Here is a 27,918-nt window from a genome sequence, read left to right as displayed (position 1 = left end):
ATCGTTCAATTTTTATTAATTATTACAAAAATATTTATTTATCAAAGAACTAACTTAATAATATGTGACTTGACTAATAGTCGATAAATCTTGAAAAGTAAAAATTAACAATTGCATCCCACGACACTCGCGCCCAACCCTTATGCTAACTTGTCTATGTGTGCGTAGACGATTCGCGAAATTATAAGACTCGGCTCGAAATAAAAACTGACGTGCTCCCACCTTGAGATCTGGGGAGGGACTGAAAATTTGTTGACAGCGATGTCGAATAATAAGTCAAAACCGTCAAATGATTTTCTCCATACTAAAAAGTATGGACGACGAATGCCAAAAAGTAAGCAATATTGAAATAAAAATTACTATAATATTATGTGATATAATAGAAATTTAACACGGTGAACTTATTATTTACACTTTTGTGTCCCCATTTAACCAAAAATACATATATAAACTAGCAGCTAAATAGCTTAAAAAACGTTAATAGAAAAGGTCGATTTCAGTGTTTGGAGTGATGTTGACGATGAATTTACTGAGTTATTAATACAAATTTTATAAATATCATGCGGTGAAACTTGAGATCTATCTATTAAGATACTGAATGTTTTTTTTCATCCATAATCAATACTCCAGTTTTAAGATATTTCGAAAATAGTAAGCGCTATTTAGGCGTTCCGCAAGGACTGTCCTCTTAAGTGTACACAGATCTGTAATGACATAATTAATATAATATTTATATTTTATATAAATATGTATTATCTGTGTATTTATGTAACTGTCATCTCGAGTGACGCATATCGCGGAAAGCGCGGGAAAATAAGATATATAAAAATCGGCGCGCGGTGAAGACGGCGTGTGTGCACATCGAGCTGATATTTAAATATAATATCTATTTTTTTTTTATGATATCAGTAAGCGGACTAGCAAATGGGCCACCTGATGGTAAGTGGTCACCACCGCCCATAGACAATGGCGTCGTAAGAAATATTAACCATTCCTTACATCACCAATGCGCCACTAACCTTGGGAACTAAGATGTTACGTCCCTTGTGCCTGTAGTGACACTGTAATTTAATGTAACTTGTAAATCGACCTTACATGTGAACACTACACCTACCGATAAATTATTTTTATTAAAAAAAATGTTTATTGTGTTACATAAAAAAGTCATAATCTATGTTTAGGAACCAAAACCTAGTAAGTTATCAGTATGGACTAGTACTTGAGTCAGGTGGCCCAATCCTTGCAAAAAAATTAAGTATTTACACTTACATAATACATAAACATAATCAGCCTGTAAATTTCCCACTGCTGGGCTAAGGCCTCCTCTCCCGTTGAGGAGAAGGTATGGAGCATATTCCACCACGCTGCTCCAATGCGGGTTGGCGGAATACACATGTGGCAGAATTTCGTTGAAATTAGACACATGCAGGTTTCCTCACGATGTTTTCCTTCACCGCCGAGCACGAGATGAATTATAAACACAAATTAAGCACATGAAAATTCAGTGGTGCCTGCCTGGGTTTGAACCCGAAATCATCGGTTAAGATGCACGCGTTCTAACCACTGGGCCATCTCGGCTCGCATATTTGCACTTATATTCATATATTCTAACTTTATAAAATCTTACAAATAAATTAGACCAGAATTAACACTTTTAAGAAATGATAATCTATAACATTTTTCTAACCTCTAAATATTATTCTCAGGTTTCCGATGACATCGGCTACGTGGTATACTCGGCGCTGGGCAGCTTTTACATACCGTCCTGCATAATGGTGTTCGTGTATATACGAATATACTACGCTGCCAAGGCGAGGGCGAGACGAGGTATACGAAAAAACCCAAGGCCGAGACCGGTAAGTATATATTTTGTAAAACATATAAAAATTCAAGACTGACTAAATTTCAAAGTCACAGATTCAATCTCTACCTTTTGGCTCAACTGGAGGGAAAACAATTATTTAATTGTATATATTATTTATTTATTATTCTGCTCTTTATTAAAAACTATTTTAATCTATGTATTAACGACAAGATCAATACTTGTAATTATGGGTTTAATCGTAACATAGTAAAGTTAATTTTATTTCGTATCTATTTCATTACGAACAATACGATTCCCGAATTCTCGTCAATATCCACAACCACCCACCAATGGTCACGTGTCACATACCTAAATAATTCCGAGTGGTTAACCTAATCGAAGTGTTGTAAACAATAAATAAATTATAACTGTATTTTCATTTTCAATTAAATATTTTATCGAGCCGTCTCAAATACATTTCAGATTCAGCCTCTCTTTCCTGTTTATATGCTGTATAATATATAATATTATACAGCATATAAATATTATTTAAAGTTTAATTTTTAGTTGTTTAAGAATAAAACATGCTTGTTTGCACCATCCCGTTTCCCACAGACAAATTCTTACTCTAAAGGGTTGTCTGTAAGAGATTGCTTTAAGCAATAAGACCGCCTTTGCACGCTTCTCTTTTTTGTTATATGTTCTTGTAATGTTATGTACACTGTATCTTTTGTCTTTTGTGTGCAATAAAGTGTTTATAAAGTGTTTATAAATATTCCTGGTTTCAGAACGAACAACAGACGAGCTTCACAAACGCGCCGAAAGGCACGCGGCCGATGCCGACGACATCAACCATATCTATTCCACCGGATATAGACGCTAACAATTCTAATAATAATAGGTGAGATGCCGGACTACATATTTACATCATATATAGCCTGAACGTGTCCTCCCGGCTGATTGCGATGGCTATTCCCAGTGGAGACTTACTTGTTGGTAGGGCTCTGTGTACCCGTGTGGACGGATACCATCGACTCCTCATATGTTCTAGTGCGAAACAGCAATTCTCATTGTCGTGTTCCGGTTTGATGACTCACCCTGAATGACCCAGTGTAACTACAGGCACGTGGGCCGTAACATCTCAGTTCAGTTTAATTTTTGCTGCGACTCGTCTTTAACTTATTTTTTCTGATATTCCTGTTCATTTATTTCGTATCATGCACTAATTTGTCAACTCATGTAGTAACCCGTCCACTGGCAAACAGTGTCATTTATTGGGTATTTACCATCACCGTATTTAATTCCAAAGAACTCATTAAAAGCAAGGCCATTTTATTACATCAACAAACGAACTGCATCAGAATAGCCTACCTTGAACTCTTGAGACAAGAAGGACCATGTAAGCCGAAACAATCCACCCCCTTAACATCTATCCTTAAAGCTCAAAGATATAACATAAGTAGATTAGAATCAATAATCACATAACGATATTGATTTCAGGGAAAGTCAAATATCAACAATAGAAACGCAACAGGTACCAATACCGACCGTTACGTGTGACTTCGCCTCCGACATATCAACTAGTGAAGCGGGGGACGTAGCACTACAACCGGACGAGAGGAAAGACACGTTAAAGGTAAAAATAATAACTGAAAACCAAACCCAAGGACACTGATAGAAATCCTTGCTACTGCTAATATTGATCATACTCAGTCGTGATAGGAGACGAAGTGAATTCTTGATATATTTACTTTATGGTAGGGCTTATCAAGTAGGGCAAGTCTGTCTGAATTCATTTTCATTCATCATCGTGATCAGCCTGTGTTATTCCACTGCTGGACGTAGGGATCGGCCAAGGCGCGCCACTGAGCCCGATCTTCGGCCCTTCTCGTCCATTTTCACTCAAAGAGCAATTATTATGAGTATTGTTGTGTTCCGGCTTAAACCAGCGTAACTATTGGCAAAGGGGCATAACATCTTAGCTCCCGATTGGAAATGTAAAGAATAGTTACATATTTCTTACAGTGCCAATGTCTATGGACGGTGGTGACCACTTAGCAACAGGTGGCACATTTGTCCATCCGCCTAAAAATACAATATACAATTAATTAGTACGGTTGATGAAACTCCGTAATATTCTAAAACTCGACTTGTAATAGCATAAATGGATGCTGAAAAGGTTAAATTAAAATTTGTCAAAAAAAAAAAAGAAATAAATTCACTTCTAGCAAACAAAGCAAACATTTGATTACAATTACCAAAAGAAAATGAACACAAATCTTTCATTTAAAAATGTTATTATTAGATATACATTTACTCATAAAACGATTTTTCTTTTACTTTCATATCGTACATTAAACTTTGAATTTCTATAATATCGAATTAAACTCTTGAAATATTACAAAAATTCAATTTCAAATTCATAATCTTCAACAAAGGTAGACGGGTAATACTATTTGAGAGTAAGACCGAAAGAATTGAGCACCTTAATTTTTCCTATAAAACCTTTACCCACAAAGTCCATTAAGATAATGCATTTTATCATTCACATTAAAAGCTCTTTTACCTCACCGTTTTTATTTCTAGAATTTCTAGAAAAAAACATTAATTGTTATCCATTTAAAATAACGTTAAAAACGCGTACATTTCCGGTTACTTACCTAGCAGCAGATTCCCTTTCATTTATTTAACAAGTACAAACTCTTGAACAAAGGTAAATATAAACGTTCGAAGAATTGTAAATTTTTAATGCACCTTCGTTATAGAATGAGAATGCATTTAATGGAATTAATCACGTAAACGCACTATGAAACTGCTTACCGGGATTAAAGTTAACCGATTAATGGGTTAACAGTTTATTAAATTATACAATTAAATAAGTTATTATTGGTTATTTCAATTATTAACAAGTTATGTTTTAACATTGACTGTGAATCCAAGAATTGAAACTAAAAAGCCTGTGATGTCCTGAAGTATCCCACAGCTGGATTCTGAATTTTTTTTGAGAAAAAGGTTAGGTGGTTATTCTCCGCTGATTATTGTTCCACTAGGTGTGGTTAAGGATTTTCTCATGGTATTTTTCACAGCCAAGCACGAGTTGAATTATAAACACAAATTAAGCACATGAAAAGTCTGTTTGCGTCATACGTCGTCTAACATTCCCGTGTCCGTACTAAGTCACCTCGACTGATAATTCACTTTAATATCTCTTCACTAAAAAGCATTTGAAGACTTATAGTCTTCGAATAATCTACTCCGTACAGCAAAATTGCATAACGTATTATAATAATAAAACTGGGGTATCTAAATCGCACTTTTTCCGCGAAATCGTCCCTCAAGAATACTTGTAATATATTTCTATATGAAATTCAGATATGAGGAGGTATAGATAGATAGATAGATAGATAGATAACTAGGTTAGATAGTTATACTAATGCTCCATTCTTGAGAAAATTGAAAAATACATTTATTCAACGTATTTCCACCTGCACCCGCAAAATTCGCTCGGAATTTGTATTCGGAGATTTATTTCACTGGGAATATAATTTGAATTTATTTTCTTTATTCAAATACGTGTGAATATGTGCCTGTTATATAAGACGTATGACGTCAGAGATATACTACTCTAACCTAATAAAGTATTCGCTAGAAATTCAATGTTTTCGTATTCATGATTATTGTATCCGATTAATAAGGAATACATGCGTAAAATAATGCAGACACGTTATACCAAATAAGAGAGACATATTTTCCTAAAACCGCTTAGTAATTTTTTGGTAAAAAATGCTTATATTTATATAAATACATAAATTGATAAAGGGCTAATAATTCAAGTCGAAGTTTTCATCTTGAAACCGGGATAGTAAAGTCTTAGTAGTAATTTCCTTGAGTGATTTTTCTAACTTGTATCATGCTTGGTGGTGAAAAAAACGTCCTGAGAGAACTTGCATGTGTCGGATCAAAATTTTGCGCAAAAAGTATTCAAAAAACCGTTGGAGTAGCATTAGTGTCTCCTCTGAGGAGAGACGCCCTAACATACCCAGCAGTGGTATATTACAGGCTTACATTTGAATTTTTTGTTTCCATATTACACCATCTGATATTCAACCACCAAATAACAATTCTAACCTAATATAAAATCTGAATACATAAGCATTTAATTAAAATAAAATAATGTTAACAATAATAAATTAGTAAAAATACATCAAATTAATTAAATTAAATTAAATTAAATTAAAAGTAACTCTAATTACGATTATCTAAAGCATTTTTAATAAGACATAAAAAAACACTTAGTTTTCGTAATTTTTATGACGTGATCAGCTATATCATTTACGCTTGTTCCAGGTGGTAACATCAGCGCAAGTAACAAGAAACCCCTTAGCCGCGTGCCCTTATAGAAGTTCAACGCTCTCCGTAAACGGAGAACTTCAGTTGCAATCGCAGAGATGCAGAGCGCCAAGCGTAGCCATAGACACAGATATGGTATCCGAACTGGAACCATCGTCATCAGACTCCGGCGTCGTGTCCCGTTGCGCTGTAGTCAAACCTCTTAAGTTAAGAATATGCCAGCCAATTTTCGGCAAAAAGAGTGACTCGTCACGGAAACAAGAAAAAACTCAACCAACAAAAGCCGAACTGGAACCAGCTTTACCGAAGCAGCATAAGCCACGTGATCCGGAAAGGGAAAAGCGAAGGTTGGCGAGAAAGAAAGAGAAGCGGGCGACACTAATATTAGGTTTAATCATGGGTAGTTTTATAGCATGCTGGCTACCATTCTTCTTCCTTTACATCTTGAAGGCTGCGTGCAGAGGATGCATCATACCTTCGAGTGCTTTCGCTATAGCATTCTGGTTGGGTTATATGAACTCCGTCTTAAATCCTGTAATATATACGATATTCAACAAAGATTTCCGACGAGCATTCAGAAGGATACTGTTCAAGTGATGTTTAGCCTACCTGTGCTGCTACCGGTGTGTCGCCAACAGAATCATGCTGGCCCAACAGCGAGCAGCGCCAGGTCTTTACAATGTACGTTGATCAAATCACTATCCATTAACTTGAAACGCTTGAAATTTTTACTTTGTACTATAATATCATTCGAGTCGAATATATTTTTTAAAGAATAATGTGTTCATTTGTAAATAATATTATTATGTTGTATAGATTTTCATACGTGACCTATTCTGTGAATACTGTTGTCGCCTAATGTTACTTTTGTATTCGGATAATCTTATTGGCGTTTTATCTTCGTGAATATTATCAGATAAATATATAATTTGTAAGCGATTAATGTAGCCGTTTTGAATTCATCTGTTTTCGATTAAAATATTGTGTAATTAAATAAATTTTACAAAAGTTTTAACTGTGCTAATCTAAAGGTAACTTCGTGAACTCAAGACCGAAACCCGCGTTGAGTGTCGTATTTACACAAAGGTTAGTCTAGTTGATAACAGTACTATAGAGGATACAAATTATTCGCATGTAAAAAATAATTGTATAAAATTCTAGTTTTCTTTAATCGTAGAGTCGTCTAGTGGGAATTATATTAATGAAAAAAAAACTGCAACACTAATGGATTTGAAATGTATAGATTACTTATATCGTCTAAATAACTTATTCCTATACTTGTAAAAAATATTTAACGAAAAAAAAAAAAAAAACATTTTATACCCTTACCTTATAATTTTATTATAATTCATAATAAATGAATATGTAGCTTTTTCTATCAATCTCTCTTAACATATAAATATTCATCTGTGTTAAAATGAAAAATTATTTATTTTAATTTTCGATGAATAAATATACTCTACGCTTTATACGTACAAACAATAAATTAATTTAAGTTAATATTGTATAATTGTTCATCTTAAATATATTTCTTTACAAGAATCGATCACACATATGTATATGGAAAAAGGCATTCGTACTTCATTTTATATAATTTTCAATTTCAACTTCATTATCAAATACCTTTAGACATTATTCTACTGAAATAGTAAAAATACATAAGGTAAATAAAACCCAGCTGCCCTGCCAAAGAACGATCTGAAAAATAAAAAATATATAGTCAGCGTCACAGGAACATACGTCCCCACACGTCCAAGTATGTTCAAGCATATAAACGTTATGATGGAATAAATAAACTCATATATGTTTTACTTGGTGGAAGAGTTTTGTGCCAGCCCGTCTGAGTACCACCCACTCATCTACAGGCAAGCAGCAACATTGTTGTGTTCCGTTTTGAGGCATTCGTGACCACTTAGCATTAGGTGGCCCATTTACATATGCCATAACAAAATATATAAGCATGAGCCCTGAAAACGCATTTTTTGTGCAGTCGTGTAAAGATAAGTCCAATTTCACACAAATACATAATACATCTCACAATATTTATTATAAATACTTTAAAAAAATTATATATTATGTCGATATGTTAATTTTACTTTATTCTGAAATGTAATTGGTCGATGACAATTCATGACGCAATACGTACTTTCAGTTTTTCGTATTATTTTACATGAATTACGACATGCATTTCAAAACCTATTAAGAACTCATTTTGATTGTTAAAATAATTAATAATTTAACAATCAAAATCAAATGTATTCAATCATAAAAGTACTTTTGAATCGTTACGTATTCTCTCGAACTGGATTTGGTTTCGTTTTGTAGCCCATGTGTGCAATTGCCTTAGCCAAAATCTTTCCTATCAAATAGGCTTGAATAAAGCTTGACGATCTCCGTGTTCGAGTCGATGTAGAAAAAGTTCATTAGTTTTCTATGTTGTCTTGGGTCTGGGTGTTTGTGGTACCGTCGTTACTTCTGATTTTCCATAACACAAGTGCTTTAGCTACTTACATTGGGATCAGAGTAATGTGTGTGATGTTGTTCGATATTTATTAATATTTAAAGCTACTCCGGTGTTCATCGGTGATAGTAAAAGTTGCAGAGCTCCATATAGCACGGTCAGGTCTATCGATATCTTTATAACCGAAACTAGATGATTTTAACACCCAAATCAATAATGTTCCTGTTCGAAATTTAAAATCGCCATTATCATTTTAGATCCATGTTTCTATCGAAATAATTTGATAAGAAATTGGAAATTAATATGAAAGTACTGATTCAACCGCAAATATCAAGGCCAGACAGCATGGAATACACAAAGATGCGTTATCTATTAAACTTTGATTTTGGTAACTAGCGGACTACGTAACCTTAGACTAATACGTTCCATAACGTCTTATAACACTCGGAACCATGATTATCGAGGATTTAATTAATATGGGGCCGATTTCGTCGTCAGTATTTTTCAGCAAAATTAGTTTCAATAGTTTTGTTCAAAATGTCTTCTACTTATAAAGTTAAATGGTGTTGTTATATATATTTTTTTCTTTATAATATGTAGGAGGATTGGCAAATGGGCACCTTGATGGTCAGCACCTCAGCTCACGGGCATTGGTGAAGTGGAATATTAACAATTTCAGTCACCAATCCCTCACCCGTGTTGGGAACTAAGATGTTATGTCCCTTGTGCCTTTAATTACACTGACTCATCCACCCTCTAAACCGGAATACAGCAGTGCTAACTAGTATTGTTTAGCGTTATAATAAGTATTTAATTCCTCGTGTCCGTGACTTACTCCCTAATCTTCGTTCCTTCTCCATGTGAGTGTGTTACTCACACAAATATATTTATTTTACTAAAAAACCTTTGAATGTTTTTTTTTTTCATTTCACTCTACACTAGCGACCACCCCGGGTATGAAATAGTATTTATAATTTAAAATACTCAAGAATAATGTAGCCTTTATTTTTTTTGGAATTTAATCATTAGATCCTTTACAAGTAAATAGATTTGTACCTCTGAAATATTATTTTGTGTTTTTTTTTTGTTCTTCATTTTTCATAGCCATCAATTCTGACATTTTACATCTGCTATGAAATATCAAAAAACGTGACGGTCACAATTTTGATCACATCACATCGATAGACAGGCTGTATGGCGTCGAGCTTGGATTAAGCTTGTTACATCAATTCAGTTAATGCTTTTGCCTTTGGATTACTTTAAAAAAAACAACCACAAACTTCAATTTTTAACATCCACAGAGTAGACAAATAATAATAAACAAAATATAAAAAAGGCGGGAATTACCACAGAGTATAATAAAAAAAAATTACGTATGTAGTTACTTTGCCTTATTTTAACATATAACCGAGCCTTATCATGTGTATCTTGTGAAGAGATTTTTATATTAATACTCATTTATATCATATTCATTAAATAATGATCAAAATATCGTTGTAAAGGTGTGGTGTTTGAATCTTTGAATGTATTGTAAACATTTTCTTTAGTATTCAAAGGAGATTAATACAACAAATATAATCTTAAAAAGTAGTGAAATCATATATATATAATGTTCTAAATAGTTTAATTTGTTTCAACTATGTAACATTTATATAAAATGTTTACAATATCTCAATGATAATTATTAGAATAGAATTATTAATATTTAATTAAATGATGACTGTGCCTCCGTGCCTACTAGCACTTCAATAAATTGCACATTTTAATAAAAAAGAAAAAAATATATATTATTAAAAAAAAAACACACGTTTTTATTTTTTATTTTCGCATAATTTGTTAAATTATATGTAATGCATTGATCGATTTTCAAATCGAATTACTAACAATTTAACACTTGCACAATTAATTTATTTTATCGATTTAATAAATTTATTTAAATAAAAAAATAAATAAATGTGAGTTTTTTTGTATTTTCAAAGCGCTGGTCGCATCCCGATTTCAATTTGTATAAATATTGTTATTATTTAGATTATATTAAACATTGAACTATAGAATAGTTGTAATTGTATTATAAAAAAAGAACACCAAAACTATATAAACCTAATCTTATGATAATAGTTTAATATATTCTAATATCTTAGTAAAACATACGCGTTAAATTTGAGCGTATTTAGAGAATTCAGCGTATCCTGTACATAAGCTTATTTCATATTTCTCTCATTATGTAAAAATTACATAAATTATATAAATAATTATAAATAGATTTAACGTTAATTATTATAAATATTTATAAACTGTACCTACGACTGAATATAGTTTATAAAAATTTCTTTCCTACAAAATGTAAATACTGATTACAACTTAGTAGATAATATTATAATTATAAATTTTAAACGACAACGACGACTTAATTCTAAATAAATGTATTTTAGATTCTTGTATTAGAAATCTCATTAATTAGGTTATAAATATATTAATAAAAATTAATTTAATATAATATAAATAATATAATTTATAAATAATTTGAGCAATAGAAGGGATAAACGAAAATGTATTGTTATCATTTATCAATTTAAGTATTTCATATACTGTCTTCCAAAGTGCGTGTGATCATAAATATGTAAATTTAGCGTTTATTCGTTTTTATTTTAAACATTTAAAAACACCAATTTATGTAAATTATGTTCACATAAAAATTAGCTATTTAAGCTGCCAAATAATTTTACTAGCTATAAATTTTAAAGCAGAGTAACGTAAGACGTATATCTTAAATATATCTAAAATCCCGCAATTACGCAATGAGCCCTTGCGAATTGCGTCGATTTTACATAAATAAATAAATATTATTTATGAAAATATATCGAAAGGAAATAATCATTTCGTTATATTTTCCAAGCTAATTATAATTGAACGCAATAATTTTTTTAATGATAAAAATTAATAATTATCTTTTCTTAATCTATATAAAGTTTCAAATAAAACATCTGTACAGTTTAAAAATGTAAAGAAATATGCCAATTCATATTTAAATATTAACCAGATAGACAGTTTCGATATTATAATAAATTTGTTTTTAGAATAATGAATAGTATATATATAATATTATTATGTATAATTATTAGAATCTTGTTCAATAATATAAAAGTTATAATCTATAATTATTTATATTATAATAGTTAACAGAGTCTAGTAGTTCGTTGATTAAATTTATTTCAAATATTTCGGTAATTATTATAATTTGTTTTTATTCTTTGTATTGTAATCGTCTCATACGATACAATTATTATTATTATCGATTCGAAATTGTAAATGAATGAATATACGAAGTACCAAATATACAAGTTTTAATCTTTACAAATTGTTTTAATACTCAACCTTATGTCAATAATACAATATTATACAGCCTAATGCATCAATACCTTGGAGCGTAATACATTTAAAAAAAAAGCGCTCTATCATCTGTCACTGAGGCTTAAGTTTACATTTGGCGCGAAGTTTGGGTGCTTCGGACATACCATTTCTTAGTCATAAAAAATATGCCATTTTAGTTGGTTTTTGTTATTAATTATTATTCATTTAAAGTAATTAATGTAATTTTTTATTGTTATTTCTTATTGTAACGTCTGACAATTATTAGTCTACTAGATGAAAACCCGGCTTTGCTCGGGTGAAATAAATGAAACTAAACAAATACGGTTTATCATTTACTTTTCATATAACATATAACTTTTTCCTAAACGTTGATCTATAATATATTGTGGGTAAGTTTCCATCGAATCTACCTTACCCCTACACGAAATTCTTATTTGGAACACATTTTCTGAACGCACCCATACACAACAAACATGGCCGCCCGTTGAACTGTCATGTCATTGAATTTTATGGATTTAATATCGATATATCTCGATCATACGATTCTGCGGATATATGTTGTCGACTAAAAAATAAATATTTTTTAACGATTTATAATAATTGTGGATTCATGAAATTATGAATATAGATTTCTTTTAAAAAGTATTTTTTTATCTATACGAGAATATAATATTAACTAACTTGACCGATTTATACATAGCAGTTCTATTCTATGACTCACATCGTATCTCACTTGTGAAATGTTGCAAACCGACTTACGGTGAAACGCTATTTCGAATCCTTTAACTGTTATAACGACTATAGTTAATATAGCATACAACTCTCCGAATTTCACAATCGTTTGCGGTGAGTTTCGACTTTATTCTTACAATATAGCTCTACTAATCAAAATTCTAAAATAATTACTGCAGAAATTAAACAAAATTAGGCATGGAATGATTGCAAGAATGTTGAGTATTTTTCCGAACCGAAGGATAAACGGGGTGGCTTAATTTATTCAATGTGTCACTTTCAAAAACATTTTAATAATATGTTAAAAGAATATTAGAATTTCATGGGAACCTAGTAATTTTAATTAATATTTATTAAAAAATCTTAGTACGTAATGAAAACATTCCAATAGACAATATTTTTAATAAGGGTTTGTTTATAAAATATTCAAAGACGATCTTTATTTTATTTTTAAAAAGGGAGTTATTATATAAATTACTATTTAAATATCATTTATATATTTTATCGCCATTTTCAATTTATTTCGGAGAACTCCAGTCAATACAAACTAATGAAAAATCGATATCGAAATTAAAATATTATTTATTTAAGTAGGCTCATAAAAGTACTTCTAAATAGTCGTGTGCGGTATTTAATTTAATGTAAAGTGGTTCGGGAAGTATATTATACCAAGAAGAACCGGCATGATACTCAGTAGTTACTTCTATCCACTATTTTAATTACAGATTGCGTTTATTGATTTTAGAAAATCTAAGATCTGAGGTCTATTCTGATCACAACTATGTTTTTTTTTGTATCTTAATTGAGTAGTGCTGTTGGCCCTACTGGCCTTTACAGCGTCACCGAACGTTGGGGCGAGTGTTAAAACTCTGTCTTAAGGTGAACCCTTTTGGGCTCGAGAGTGACGTTCGTCCTGAGGGTGTCTCCAATGAGATCGCACTTCGGCTCAGAACGTAGTCGGTGGGGACAACTATGTGTCTTTCTATAGTGCTATATAAAACAATTAGCGCATCTTGCCATCGCGATGTAGAAATGTCAAAGTTTGACATAACGCCATCTAGTATTCGGAAATAACAATAAATACATTAATTACGTGTACAGCAGTGCGATTCTGTGTGTATTCACTTCGTATCTCACTTTGTGAAATGTTGACAACTGACTTACAGTCATCCGCCATTCTGCTATGTATGTCCTATAAATTATACAATTATTATATCACATTCTGACGTTTAAAATTCGTGTTCTGCGGTGAGATTCGAGTTTCTTGTTACAGAATATCCCTAATGTTTCCTACGATAAACATCAACTCTCGTGAAGTCTCATTCGGTATCCCAGCAATATTATAATTCATTAGTATATATAATTTTCCACACAATTTAAACTTAACTAAGTTAGTATCTGGTATTGTATTGTTTATGCGCTATCAGCTCGAGGAATAATCAATAACTAACTTATAAAGTTACAAGAAACAGACGCATACAGTTTTGACACTGTCAGTGATCCCACATACGGCTGCAAACGCGAAACAATTAAAATTGAACCGATTTATTATTATAGGTAAATACAGATAGATAGATAGATAGATAGACATAGACTTGCAATTTGCAAACGTTTTAAAGTCGTAATTGTATTAAAAGAACCAGTATGTTTGTTATATGAAATTATAATACAGATTCTCAATTTACATTTAGAAATAAACGACTTTTATGTGGACGTATTAGCGTATTACCCACTAACGGTTATTCGACAACATTTTATACAGCTGTACACTGACTGACTCACCTTTCAATCGTAGAAACGGTCAGTGAGCCAGTATTAATACAGGTACAAAGGACCTATTCCAAACATAAGAGAAGTGCCAATACAATATATATATATTTTTGTACCTTTTACTAAATATATTCAAATCGACGTCAGTAATTATTTGGCCATTAGAATAATTAGTTGTTAGCTTTAATAGATATGTAAATATTTCATATCATTAATATTTAATTCGTTCATTTCAATTTATAATCTCATTTAAAATCTAATCAAATACAATCTGATTGAAATAATTTTATAACAATAGATTGTTTTAAAACATTTGTCATTGAAATACTAAATAAAACTATATTAAGTGACTATTTGTTCGGCGGCCATTTTAGATTTCTGATGACGTCATATACTATGATTTCTAGGTTGCTTGTTTGGAATTCAAGATGAATTTGATTCGATTTTAAGATATTTAATTGAGGAATGGCTTTCATTTTTGATTATTTTTTGTCATTTTTATTGTACACAAATAAATATACTAACTAAACTAAAAATAAACAGTACATAGTTGCTATGTGTGTTTAAATCGTGTGTACTTAATAATCCTCTCTTCTTTTCTCTTTCCCTCGTTGCCTTTGTCAATATACTTTTCTCTTTCCCTCGTTGCCTTTGTCAATATACTTTTCTCTTTCCCTCGTTGCCTTTGTCAATATACTTTTCTCTTTCCCTCGTTGCCTTTGTCAATATACTTTTCTCTTTCCCTCGTTGCCTTTGTCAATATACTTTTCTCTTTCCCTCGTTGCCTTTGTCAATATACTTTTCTCTTTCCCTCGTTGCCTTTGTCAATATACTTTTCTCTTTCCCTCGTTGCCTTTGTCAATATACTTTTCTCTTTCCCTCGTTGCCTTTGTGAATATACTTTTCTCTTTTTACGTTACGTTACGTTATACTAAGATTTCACGACACTTAACTCTCAATGTTACCAATTGATATCCAGTTTCCTTTATCTTTTTTTTATTTTTAACTAAGTAGCTAGGCGAGCGAATTAGTCACTTTAAGAAAATATAAACTCCTTTATACATCGTCATTGAATTACCAACAAGTGGATACAAGATAGTATGTCCTTGTGCTTGTAATTACACCAACCCAATTAAACCGGAACACAGTTATAGAAAAAAAAACTTTTTGATGGTAGAATGATTGAAAAAAAAAAGAACTATTTGAAGGTGATTATTAATAAACATGACTTAGATTGTTTCCGTAGAAGTCGGTTGGAAAAAATTGAATCTTTCCGTCCGTGTGTCACGCATAGAAGTTAGCGTCGCCGCCAGGGAGATGTCCCGCCAAACTTACACAGCCTCCTAATTGAAAACGCTATTTGAAAATGTTTATCTCGTAATAAAGTTGACGGTCGCTGATTGAGTTACGAATTTTCAAAGGTTAATTATATTAACCGTTATATTGTGTTCAATTCTAATTAAAAATCTTTGTTAACAGACTCGATAGTCTAAGGGCTTAAATTCTAATTTAAATTACTTTATACAAAACTAGTTTCGAGCCGCGGTTTCTGTGAGTGTTCTTCGTGTTTTCTTTTTTTAAATTTAGCGTACTAGTATGACTATTCTGTAACAAGAAAATCGATCTCACCGCAGAACACGAGTGTGAAATGTCAGTATTTGATATGTGAAATTTAATAATTATAAAATTTATGAAATACACACATCAAAATTGCATATTACTCGAGGTGAATTCTTACAGAATCACACTGGGATAGAAAACCAATAAAAAAAACTAAAAAAATAAAAAGCACATTTAAACGATCTATTCTTACAAAACAAGCACAATCGTTCCTCTTTATATATTTTTGCACGATTTAATAATCTAATCAAAATATACTACACTCAAAGAGGCTCTTGCAAACGTCTCTGAATTATCAGTTTATATAATTAATTTAAATTTAAAGCTACCACCGTTTCTGAATGTAAATTCTACCGAGAAAAACCGACAAGAAACTCAGTAGCTACTTTATTCCGACAATCAGTTATAGACAATTTCATAAATAAAAATGTATGGGACACAGATATAAAATTGCAATTCCTTATCACTAATGGTGCCCTCCTACAGGCAAGTGCTGCAGTGAGATTACACTTACACAAAATGGTAGTGTAAATATATATCTATATAATGTAATATAATAATCATCCTCCTGCCCTTATCCCAATTTTACTTGGGGTCGGCGCAGCGCGTCTTCTTCTTCCATACTTCTCTGTCGGACGTCATCTCACAAGTACCATTCTTTCTAACCATATCGTCTTTCACACAATCCATCCATCGTTTCTTGGGTCGTCCCCTCTATATCCATCCACATCCATTCTCAAAACCTTTCTCACAACATGGTCCTCATTCCTCCGCATAACATGCCCATACCAAGACAGCCGGTTTCCAGATAGCTTCTCGGTTACCGGTGCCACTTTCAAACTTCCTCTTATGTACTCATTCCTTACTCTATCCATTCGCGTAACACCACACATTCCTCTCAGCATTCTCATCTCCGCCACATGCAATTGCCTCTCAGGCATCCCATTTTAAGACCAATATAATATAATAAAATAATAAATATTAATGATATGAAAAATATATAAAAGGTTAAGAGACAATTAAAACAACTAAATTATTCGGAGCGTTTACTGAGATTTTCTCTCCGATCAAGAGTTTGACCCTAAGACCTTTAAATCAGTGGCTGAGTGCACTAACCATTATATCATACCAACAAGGCAGTCTTGTAAACGCATCTTTATGATTTAAATATTTACAGTACAATAGTTAACTAGCATACGCGCAATTGGTTTAAATATTATTATTTCTATATTCAAGAAATTCAAAGCTTAAATACTAATTGCCTAATGTTATTATTGAATTTAAAATTTGATTTCCCGAGCTATTAGCCAGACGCCGCGGTCTCTCAAAATTCATAAGTCGAAGTTTATTTTGAACTCAGTTCGCGGTATTTGCATTTGAAAGCCGCTTCAAATATATTTAATTCTTTATTCGTGTCGAAACAAACTATATGGAATATCAAAATAAGTGTTCCTTATTGTAATTGGACCCTCGATACTAACCCATTAATTAATAAAATTCATTTAGGCCACGGCAGCCAAACTCAAGAGAGACTTGTCAAACAGGTTATATTATATACTAAATTAGCACGCGTTTGAATTTAACACTTGAAAACTTAAAATAATAACTTTATTATTATTTGATACATAATTTAAAAAAAATGCCTAAGTTACTCATTATTACATCAGCTATCTGCCAGTGAAAGTCCCGTCAAAATCGGTCCAGCCGTTCCAGAGATTAGCCGGAACAAACAGACAGACAGACAAACAAAAATTGTAAAAATGTTAGTTTCGGTATATGATAAAAAAATATATATTACTTTATTCAAGTAGGCTTTTACAAGCACTTTAGAATCGTCATTTAACAAACTATATGAGTTTAAGAGAAGCTACCACCGGTTCGGAATGCAGATTGTACCGAGAAGAACCGGCAAGTAGTTACTTTTTTCAACATTTAAAAATACAAAGTCATGTTAGTTAAATACAATTATATTTATATGCATATAATAAATCCTGTCTGGAAGTCAACAAGTATTAGCTCCACGCTTTTTTATCATCTATATAATTTTGTATTGAATAATATGCCTTCTTTAACAATGTATTTTTTACAAATGATTTGAATTTATGAATCGGCAAAGTTAAAAATGTCTGCGATATTTTAGTATAGAAACGGATACCTTGCCCCAAGAAGGATTTAAAAGTTATCTCCTAAACCAACGTCGGAGTTTTAAAATATATCCACTCCTAGAAAATCATATCTTATTAATGGAACCGTTATAATACTTTGAGGTCTAGAAAACAATGTACCGGTTAATTTCCCTCAGGCGTGTAGTTTTAATATTGAAATAGCTGTGTGGTTAGTTTATATGAAGAATATTTAAAATGTAAGGCCATAAAGAACAGTCCGATTGTGTTACGTTTATTTTAAAATATAATGTACATTATGCTGCAGTTACACTGGTAGAGTTATACCAATGTTCCATACTAGATGTTACCTGCGGTTTCATACCATATTTTTACAATAATAATAATATGCTTTATTCATAAAAAATGATTTACAGATATGAGTTCCCTGGTTCTTGTGATAAGCAAAAGCCCGTGCCACCACAAACCAGTGTGCTCTTCCATTATTTACTTCTTAAAGATAAATTATACATATGAGAACTTAAGCAAATTATACATACAAAACAATGAAGGACAACGAGAATGAATGTGTGTTTGTGTGTGTGTGTGTGTATGTAAATGTGTGTGTTAGTTGTATGTTTGATGTTTGTGTGGGTGTGGGTATATATATATATGTTTGCGTATAAATCGTACGAGCCGTGCATACTACCCATGTCCTTCCTTGGAGTTCAAGTTTGCCTCATACCAAATTTGTTCAAATTCGGTTCATTGGTTTGGAAGCGAGAGACCGATAAAAAGATAGACAGACAGAGTTACTTTTACATTTATAACAGTATAGATTTAAAGCTAAGCGTTAACAAATAGGGCTCTGAATAGTTTAAGTAACATGCTTTTAACTTTTCAATGAGTTTTATAAGTATATAATAATGCTTATCAGCCGTATACCAAATTTATTGATATTCCATGCAAAGTTCGACACTCATCCTCCAGTTTAGGCTCATACTTGTGGAAAATTAATGACGAAGTGTTATTACTTGTGGGGAAACTGTTGAGAACTTTATGATCACGAAGCTACTCGCTTCGCGTATTTTCACTCGTTTTAAATGTTTATCTATACTAATATTATAAAGAGGTAAAATTTGTTAGTTCTAAGATTTTTGCAATGATCCCATTTTTCCAATAATCCTACGACATTAACAGCCTTGCTCCATAACACAGCTATCTAACCTAAAATACTATTTCAAATCGTACTGGTAGATCCTGAGACTTATTTTATAGGATTTTGTATTTTCGATAGGAAACCCGACTGTTTAAGAATAATTCTCGTGTGACTGCGTCTAACGTAGGCTTTTAGCTCCGAATCTACAGGACGGACTTTAACTATTATTTTTCGGTATTCAGTACTCATAGTTTGGTAAATAAAACTATTACTCTTATTTTTTTTGAAATAGAAGGCAAATGGGCAGCTGGCTCACCTGATGAAAAGTGACTAGCATCGTCCTTGGACATTTGCAACATAATTTGGCATTTCCGGCCGTTGAGGAATGAGTCGGCACTTTTCTTCGAGGTTCCCAAGTATCGTTTCGGAAAAAATTTGGCAGTATTCGATTTTCTAGAAAAATAAAAGTATCGTTATAAGAGACACAAAAATATAGTGTCCTAAACTGGATACTTGAAAATATGTCGAAAAAAACTAAAGACTATTAATAGACTATAGTATTGAGTTTGGTTATTTGTCAGTAGAAGTTTTATTCTGTTTTTGAACTAACTTTTTTTGGTTAGTTAATTCGATTAATAAATTTGTAACATTCATTTAGTACATATTAATTCTGCACGTTTGCAATGCCGTATTCTTGAGAGAGATTTTTAAACATCCAAACGTAAAGTTTAAAATTAGAATATATTCCGGAATAATCCTCACAAAGCGAGATTTTCACAAACAGAGAAACAGTTCTGATTTCAGAAACAGAACGTATGTTGGAATGAATACAATTTGTGAAGGTGCCGTCATACAGCCTTCGTAATCACCGAAGGGCATTAAGGGCTTGTTCGAGAGAACAGCGGAGGAATTTAAATTTCGAAAATTTTCTCACACATACTTGAAATTGACGCTTGTCACGTCAATAGTCAAAATTTAAAGCAGGAGAAACTGCGAAGCGCAACTACTTAAATACCTTGTTTAATTTTATTCACTCATTCAATGAGTTTTGACAGTTAGTTGTTAAAAACGTATCCTTCTTTATTAGTACAGATAACCTTAAAAGATAAATTTTGTTGTGTTTATTTTGCCTAAATACAAAAACATTCTTTAGACTTTATTTTAAGAGTAAATAACGTTCAATTTGAAAGGCTTCACCCAATTTTATAATCAATAATTATTATTTTAGATAGTCCAGAGTCCTACATACATTTTCCGTTATGTTGCATTTGTTTTTAATGCGCCGTACTTAACGAATCTTTTTGGTAACAGTCATCGATCGGTTGACGACCTCCGTGGTCGAGTAGTGTGTATACCGGTTTTCATGGGTACGCCACCCCGAGGTCTCGGGTTCGATTCCCGACCGAGTCGATGTAGAAAAAGTTCAATAATTTTCTATGTTGTCTTGGGTCTGGGTGTTTGTGGTACCGTCGTTACTTCTGATTTGCCATAACACAAGTGCTTTAGCTACTTACATTGGGATCAGAGTAATGTATGTGATGTTGTCTAATATTTATTTATTTATTATTTATTTATCGATCTTGATATACAAGTAACGAGTAATTCTAACATAGTTTGAACTTTACGCCTCGTTTACAATTCGTTTGCATTTATTTTCCACCTGTGTTGCAAGCAAAACGATTCGTTTATTAAACCTGACGTTATCAAACGCCTATTGTTTGACAAGCCCTTAGACACATCCTATAAGACAGTATCCACTTAAGTTTGGAATCCGCATCCGTCCGTTAAAGTTGTAGAATTTAATGTTTCTGTATCGTCTGTTACGTTTAAAGGCTTTTACACACAGTATACAGTGCACACTAACGTGTATTACATTTGATTGGTTGAACTCAATTTAAAAATAGAATCAGTTGTTTTTTACACACTGATCAGCAAATGTACTTCAAGTGTATTTTTTTTTATAAACTTGGAAATGTTGTTTCGGCCATTATCAAGTAATACTCGATGGTAGGGCCTTGTTCAAACCCACCTGGACACATGCCCAACATATTCTACCACCAAACAGTAATACTTAGTAGGTGGTCATGAAAGAAATTGTTAAATTTCATACGACGTCTATGGGCAGTTCTGGCCACTTACCGTCAGGTGGCCTACTTGCCAGTCCGCCTACAAGCAAGCGCGCACAAGGCAAGAACCTCCCCTTTGAATTAACTGCAAGCTTTAACAAATACAAACTATTTGTTCTTTTTTCTGCTGTCTTTCTGGTTTAAGTTGTATTTTATTTATTTATTATTATTCACTTAAAGTATTATCACGCTATTGTTGATTGTTATTTGTTATAATAAATTCAGATAGTTTATTGTTTTTAAAAAGTCTTTTTCACTTTTGGTCGGTAACACCGCAATAATTACCGCGCATTTAACTAGTCGCCGTTGAACTTGACCACTCTTATCACACAAGTATTTTATATTTATCTGTAACTGGCAATCCTAACTGGCCCCTACTTCACACGGATGCAATTTATTAATAAAGAAATGGATATGATATAAATATAATTTATTTACATTAACAGCCTGTAAATTTCCCACGGTTGGGCTAAGACCTCCTCTCCCTTTGAGGAGAAGGTTTTGGAGCTGCTGTGCCGATGCAGGTTGGTGGAATAGACATGTGGCAGAATTTCGTTGAAATTAGACACTTGCAGGTTTCCTCACGATGTTTTCCTTCACCGCCGAGCACGATATAAATTATAAACACAAATTAAGCACATGAAAATTCAGCGGTGCTTGCCTGGGTTTGAACCCGAAATCATCGGTTCAGATGCACACGTTCCAACCACTGGCCCATCTCGGCTATAATTTATTTCTATTTGAATAAATTTTAGAAAAAAAGAAAATTAATATTTACAATGAAACAAATTATACCTCATTATAATATTAGTATAGACAAAACAAATAAATCCCGTCTACACCAACCCTTAAATAACGAAATATAACGTAAACATATTTACTACTTTATAAACTTCTATCAAACATGACAAGAACGTACGTCAAAGCGATGCGAAATGTCCAAAAAATGTCCTTATTTAATCAATAACATAACATTACATTAAATGTTTAAATAAAAAACGAAAATTTATGTGTTTCTGTTTTTGTGTACCGCAGATGTGTTGCTACCCTTCCATTATGAGCCCTTGCTTGTCTTGCTTACCCTTCTGTATTAAAGGTAAGATGGTATTCTTTTGATGATATAGGTTAACATAATAAATAGAAATAAATAAATATAGGACAACATCACATACATTACTCTGATCCCAATGTAAGTAGCTAAAGCACTTGTGTTATGGAAAATCAGAAGTAACGACGGTACCACAAACACCCAGACCCAAGACAACATAGAAAAGTAAAGAACTTTTTCTACATCGACTCGGCCGGGAATCGAACCCAGGACCTCGGAGTAGCGTACCCATGAAAACCGGTGTACACACTACTCGACCGCGGAGGTCGTCAAAACAGACTGGTAACTAATTACGTTCCTCAAAGGCCAACAACGCACCTGCAAGCTCACAGGTATTCCAGCTGTTCATAGGCGATATTTACTTTCGATCAGGTGTGTCTCCTGCTCGTTTGTCACCTTATCAGAATAAGGTCACCACCATCCGTCTCGTTAATTAGAATACACTTTCACGTCGTATTATACTGCTTAGGGGCCATTCATTTATTACGTAAGACGATTTAGGAGGAGGGGGGTCGACCATGTCTTATGTTTTCTTACAAGGGGTGGGAAGGAGTTTCGATAGTTCTTACGTAAGATCAAAAAAATTAAAATTATTTGAAAAAACGCGGCAAACCGCGCGATTGCTTAGGTTCGCTCGGATGCGTACCTTTAGAACCTTTGAAATTACAAATAAATAACATTTAAAAAAGTTGTTACTTTGAAAAATAAACAGTAAAATTAACCATACGTGTATTCATTTTCACCTATAGATTCTTACGTGATAAATATTAATAAGGGAGGGAGGGGGTCAAAGGCTAGCAAAAATAGTCTTACGTAGTAAATGAATGGTCCCTTAATGCCAATTATTAGTATTGTTGTAGTCCGGCTTAAATAACTGAGCCAGTACAAGTACACTGAGGACATCATATCTTACTTCCAAGGTGGGTGGTTCATAGACGATTTAAGGAATGGTAAATATTTCGTTACGTATGTATTGAGTGATGAAATTCTGCGAATATAGGTTATGTTTTATTTTTGTATATTAAAATAATAAATTAGCTGACCGCGAATTCTTGCTCGTTCGAATTCAACAAAAATGTTATCGTTGTAGCCTAAGTTACTCCTTATTACATCAGCTATCTGCCAGTGGAAGTCCCGTCAAAATCGGTCCAGCCGTTCCAGAGATTAGCCAAGAAACAGACGCTCCAATTTTATTTAGCCGGAACAAACATACAGGCAGAAAAAATTGTAAAAAAAAAGTTATTTTGGTATACATATATGGTATAAATACATACATGTGCATTTTGTAAAAAGCAATTATTTTAATATTACAAACAGACACTCCAATTTTATTATATGTATAGATAAATAAAACCTAACCTAATGTATATTGGCGCAACGGCGGAATGTTTTTTTTTTTGCTGCGATGGCGTTAATACATAAGCTGCAATATTTCTTACCACGCCAATGTCTATGGGCAGAGGACACCACTTACCAATTCCTCAAATGGCCATTTTTCACAAGTTCGTAGAAAAAATCAACATAAAATTTTAAATATTTCTTCAAAACACGTTACACTTGCTCATTGGCTGTAAAAATCTACCGATTCGAAAATACCTCAGTCCCGAAAAGAACTCAGCGGGACTCTATTTGGGCGCTTCAACTCGAATCAAATATTTTGATATGTAAGATCTAAGGCTGTGTGTAAGTACGTGGCATTGTGGCATTTCGTGAGACTAATTTCGCGAATGCGAGCGTAACGTTACAGGAAGTCGGTTTAAACGCGCGGTATTCCATCAACTATAATACGAATTCGGGTAAATGTTGCGTATGATTCATATTATTTCTGAATGTAAAACACGATTACATTTGCACGAATTATACGTAATAGGTTAGAAACGTAACTACACACAGATATACATAGTTATATCAAGAAAATTACTTTGTTGTAGGAATGGTGGAAGCCAAGCAATACATACGTATGTATATTGAAATTACTTTAATTGTGACTGCATAACATCAACAATATACAACATTACCAGCCTGTAAATTTCCCACTGCCGGGCTAAGGCCTCCTCTCCCGTTGAGGAGAAGGTTTGGAGCACATTCGAGCACGCTGCACCAATCCGGGTTGGTGGATACACATGTGGTAGATTTTCGGTGAAATTGGACACATGCAGGTTACCTCACGATGCTTTCCTTCATCGCCGAGCACGAGATGAATTATAAACTCAAATTAAGTGGTAATCGGTTAAGATGCACGCGTTCTAACCACTGGGCCATCTCGGCTCTCACTGACTTTGTGACTGTGTTTTTCTTTTTTCAGGTATGAGTTTCTGTCGATGTTTTGTCGTTAACTATGACTCGGATGACGAAAGGATACGCGATAATAAACCAATATGAGTAAACCTTAATGATAGTGTAAAAGCTAATATTGAAGAATTAAAAATATATCGTATGACATATATATATATATATGTGAGTTTTATTGATTGAAATATAAATAAAAGTTAGAAAAAATGAATATTTTTTTACTTTTTTTTATTATTTTTTTTTATTTTTTTACGTACCTTGAAAAACTTAATAATATCTAATGTCAGTATAACTGATTGCTTGAGAAACCTTTAATACAAAGTATTTTCCTTAAATTAAAAAAAAAACGGAGGAATTCACCTCATTTGACATTCTTGAAATGAGTCAACGAATGTGTACCATTGGCTTTATACGTCTGGAAATTTTATATCATTGCGTAGGTTTTTGATAAAATTAAATACGGATTTATTTATGTGTCCAAAACTTTTACAAAATTTTAATTATTTAACTTATTTAATATTTCATTAACAATATTTATAATTCTAGAATTTATTTCGTAAATGCCATGAGGGGTTATTGTCTCTGGTTACTAAAACTATTGTCATAACAGACATTGTACATTTGTCATTAAAATAAAACTATCATAAAAAAATTACCAAAAAATATTCAGTGTAAATAATTAAATAAATATTATTTATTAATAAAAATAATTCACAATCATATGGTGCTTAAAATTGATAAAAGATTAACACTAAGCTCTATAATTCATGCAATATTCCTATTCGCTTTGAGCTAACATTTCTCCGAGCAGCAGCGTCATATAACTAATTCACCCAATGTGTCTGATGGTCTACATTCTTCCCTTACTAGTCAGTCCATTTGTGTCATGTATACCGTGCTTTGATTATTGTATGGATCGTATCGTTAATGATGAGAAAGCAGATGAGAATTAAATCTGAGCACCGTTTCTGCGGATAATACCAAGCAGGCAATATTAAGATGTTTGATTTAAAATGGAGCTCAGTTTGAAATAAGAATGATGAAATGTGTTTTTGTCCTCTGTGCGTCATATGTTGCCCAGTATTAATGACATTTTTTGTATCATGCCTTCCGATTATTTGTCCGAGATTTATAAACTGTTTTGAGAACGACGACGTCGAAAATCACGATTATAGTTGAAATAAATTAATTTGTATACAATTGATTTACTTTTTATTACATTGTTTTGAGACCCCCGATTATATATTATATATTAGTAAAGACTTCAGTGGATGTAACGTGTCAGTTTGAATCGAAGATCGTAGACACAAATCCAGAAAATCCCATTTTTCATTTGCATTTTTGTTTATAATTTATGTCTGACTCAACGGTGAGGGAGAACATGAAAAATTAATCGAATGATATTTGCCACAAGTTTGTCCACAAATCAACGACCCTGCGGTCGAATTGAAGAATAGAATTAGACGAATAAGAGAATTAAGGCAATATTTCCCTCTCTTTCCCTCTGTATCTTTCTATTGTATACGGTTTTATATAATATTATTTTAAGTTATTTTTTGTTATTGTTTTAAATCACACGGGATTTTTAATAACGATTTTGTCATTGGCGTTTAAATAAGTATATTATTTAATATAATGTAATATATAGCAAAACGACTTCGTTCCAACAGGGAGTCCTACTATACCTCTAGTTTTTCTTTAAAGAATGTATGAGCTCTTGGCTTCTTACCAGTTAGTCTTGGTAGAATTCCTAATATGCCAACGCTCGACTCACAAGTTCCAGTAAAATTATTGAATTGATAATATCTTGATTAAATTCATAGAAATGCACTATGGTGTTCTTTTTTAATTTTGTTCACTGACGACTGACCTTTCCTCTTTATTTATGACTTCAAATCAAGGAAGTGACGTAGTCTAAAAAAGTCCTTAACATAAACATAAATCACTTTGACTCGCGTTTACAATTTAAGTAATTCGGTTTACGTCGAGTTTTATCCAAAAGACTTTTATCTTTCCGTCAAAGTTGCGGAAAAATTACGGTAAAATCGGATGAGAGGGTTCCCGGATGAATGCTCCGTCAAATTCACCATCAACTCTCACCAAATATGTTTTACTTGGGCGGATATATGCGCTCTATAAATTTGAAATAGTTTCAGGGTAATAAAAAAAAAGAAACTTTATTGTTAAAAAAATATATTCTTTGGATAACTGAGTTGTAAAATTACAAAAATAATACGTGAGTGAGCATGTATGTCGGTACGTGTGTGTGTGTTTTATTTAAAAAAAAAAAAAAAAAAAAGTTCTGAGTTTTATTATTACTTAACAGTTTAAGATAACTGTATGACTACCAATAATTATTCGTATAACTCGATCGACCTTATTAGGTCTGCCATCCTTCCTCGTACAGCATAAACATCATACGGAACACTCCACGCTAGTTCAACTCTATTTGGTTTTCTTTTTAGTGACGTAGCAGTCGTATTTCTTACCGTCTAATTTATAGCTCCATGGTAACTTAACTTTCCGCGATTGGAAGTAAAAAGTCAGGATATAAACTTTAAACATAACACGACATGACGTATCCAAATAGCTTATCACTCAATTCTATATTTAAATTGAGTCTGTATTCAAAGTTAAATAGACATTACTTTTATTATACCTAGCTGTACAAAATAATTATATTAATAACTTACACCAAAAGTCGCAACACGTCTCGGAAGAGGTTTTAGTATAAGTAACATTGCCATGTCGTAGAACATCTTCCAACGGTTGTGCTTGTATTTGAATATACGAAGAGAGAAATTTTAATTGATGGTATTTTCAAATTATTAATCAAATTTAATTTAATCTTATATATTATTAGCGTAAGCCGATTTTTGTCCCAGTGATTATGGGACAAAGCTGCACGCAAAAAAAAAGTTATGGTCTCATTTTGAAGAGCTCCAGCCGAAGATGTGCAGAAAATTAAAGAGGATTCTTGATTTCAATTTATTAAATTGTTACACTTTATCAAATAATTAAT

At 32.4% G+C, this 27,918-nt stretch overlaps 1 protein-coding gene and 1 long non-coding RNA gene across 2 annotated transcripts in view; both read left to right on the top strand.

The window, feature by feature from the left end:
* Nucleotides 1–7,048, top strand: part of LOC113396031 (alpha-2Db adrenergic receptor) — a 467,800-nt gene extending 460,752 nt beyond the window's left edge. Inside the window, exons 4-7 of the mRNA XM_064218765.1 lie at nucleotides 1,707–1,856; nucleotides 2,593–2,705; nucleotides 3,305–3,440; nucleotides 6,152–7,048. Coding sequence (XP_064074835.1) covers nucleotides 1,707–1,856; nucleotides 2,593–2,705; nucleotides 3,305–3,440; nucleotides 6,152–6,751 — 999 coding nt within the window. The 3' untranslated portion in view covers nucleotides 6,752–7,048. The remainder of the gene's footprint in view (nucleotides 1–1,706; nucleotides 1,857–2,592; nucleotides 2,706–3,304; nucleotides 3,441–6,151) is intronic.
* Nucleotides 7,049–22,434: 15,386 nt separating this feature from the next.
* Nucleotides 22,435–25,042, top strand: LOC113396044 (uncharacterized). Its single transcript, XR_003368715.2, has 2 exons — nucleotides 22,435–22,592; nucleotides 24,910–25,042. It is a non-coding gene; the product is annotated as an uncharacterized LOC113396044 (long non-coding RNA).
* The last annotated feature ends 2,876 nt before the right edge of the window (nucleotides 25,043–27,918 follow it).

The sequence above is a fragment of the Vanessa tameamea genome, chromosome 24 (genome assembly GCF_037043105.1).
Source record: "Vanessa tameamea isolate UH-Manoa-2023 chromosome 24, ilVanTame1 primary haplotype, whole genome shotgun sequence".
Taxonomy (NCBI): Eukaryota; Metazoa; Arthropoda; class Insecta; order Lepidoptera; family Nymphalidae; genus Vanessa; species Vanessa tameamea.
The sequence above is the reverse complement of the archived record's forward strand: the minus strand, read 5'-3'. Positions and strand labels throughout refer to the sequence as shown.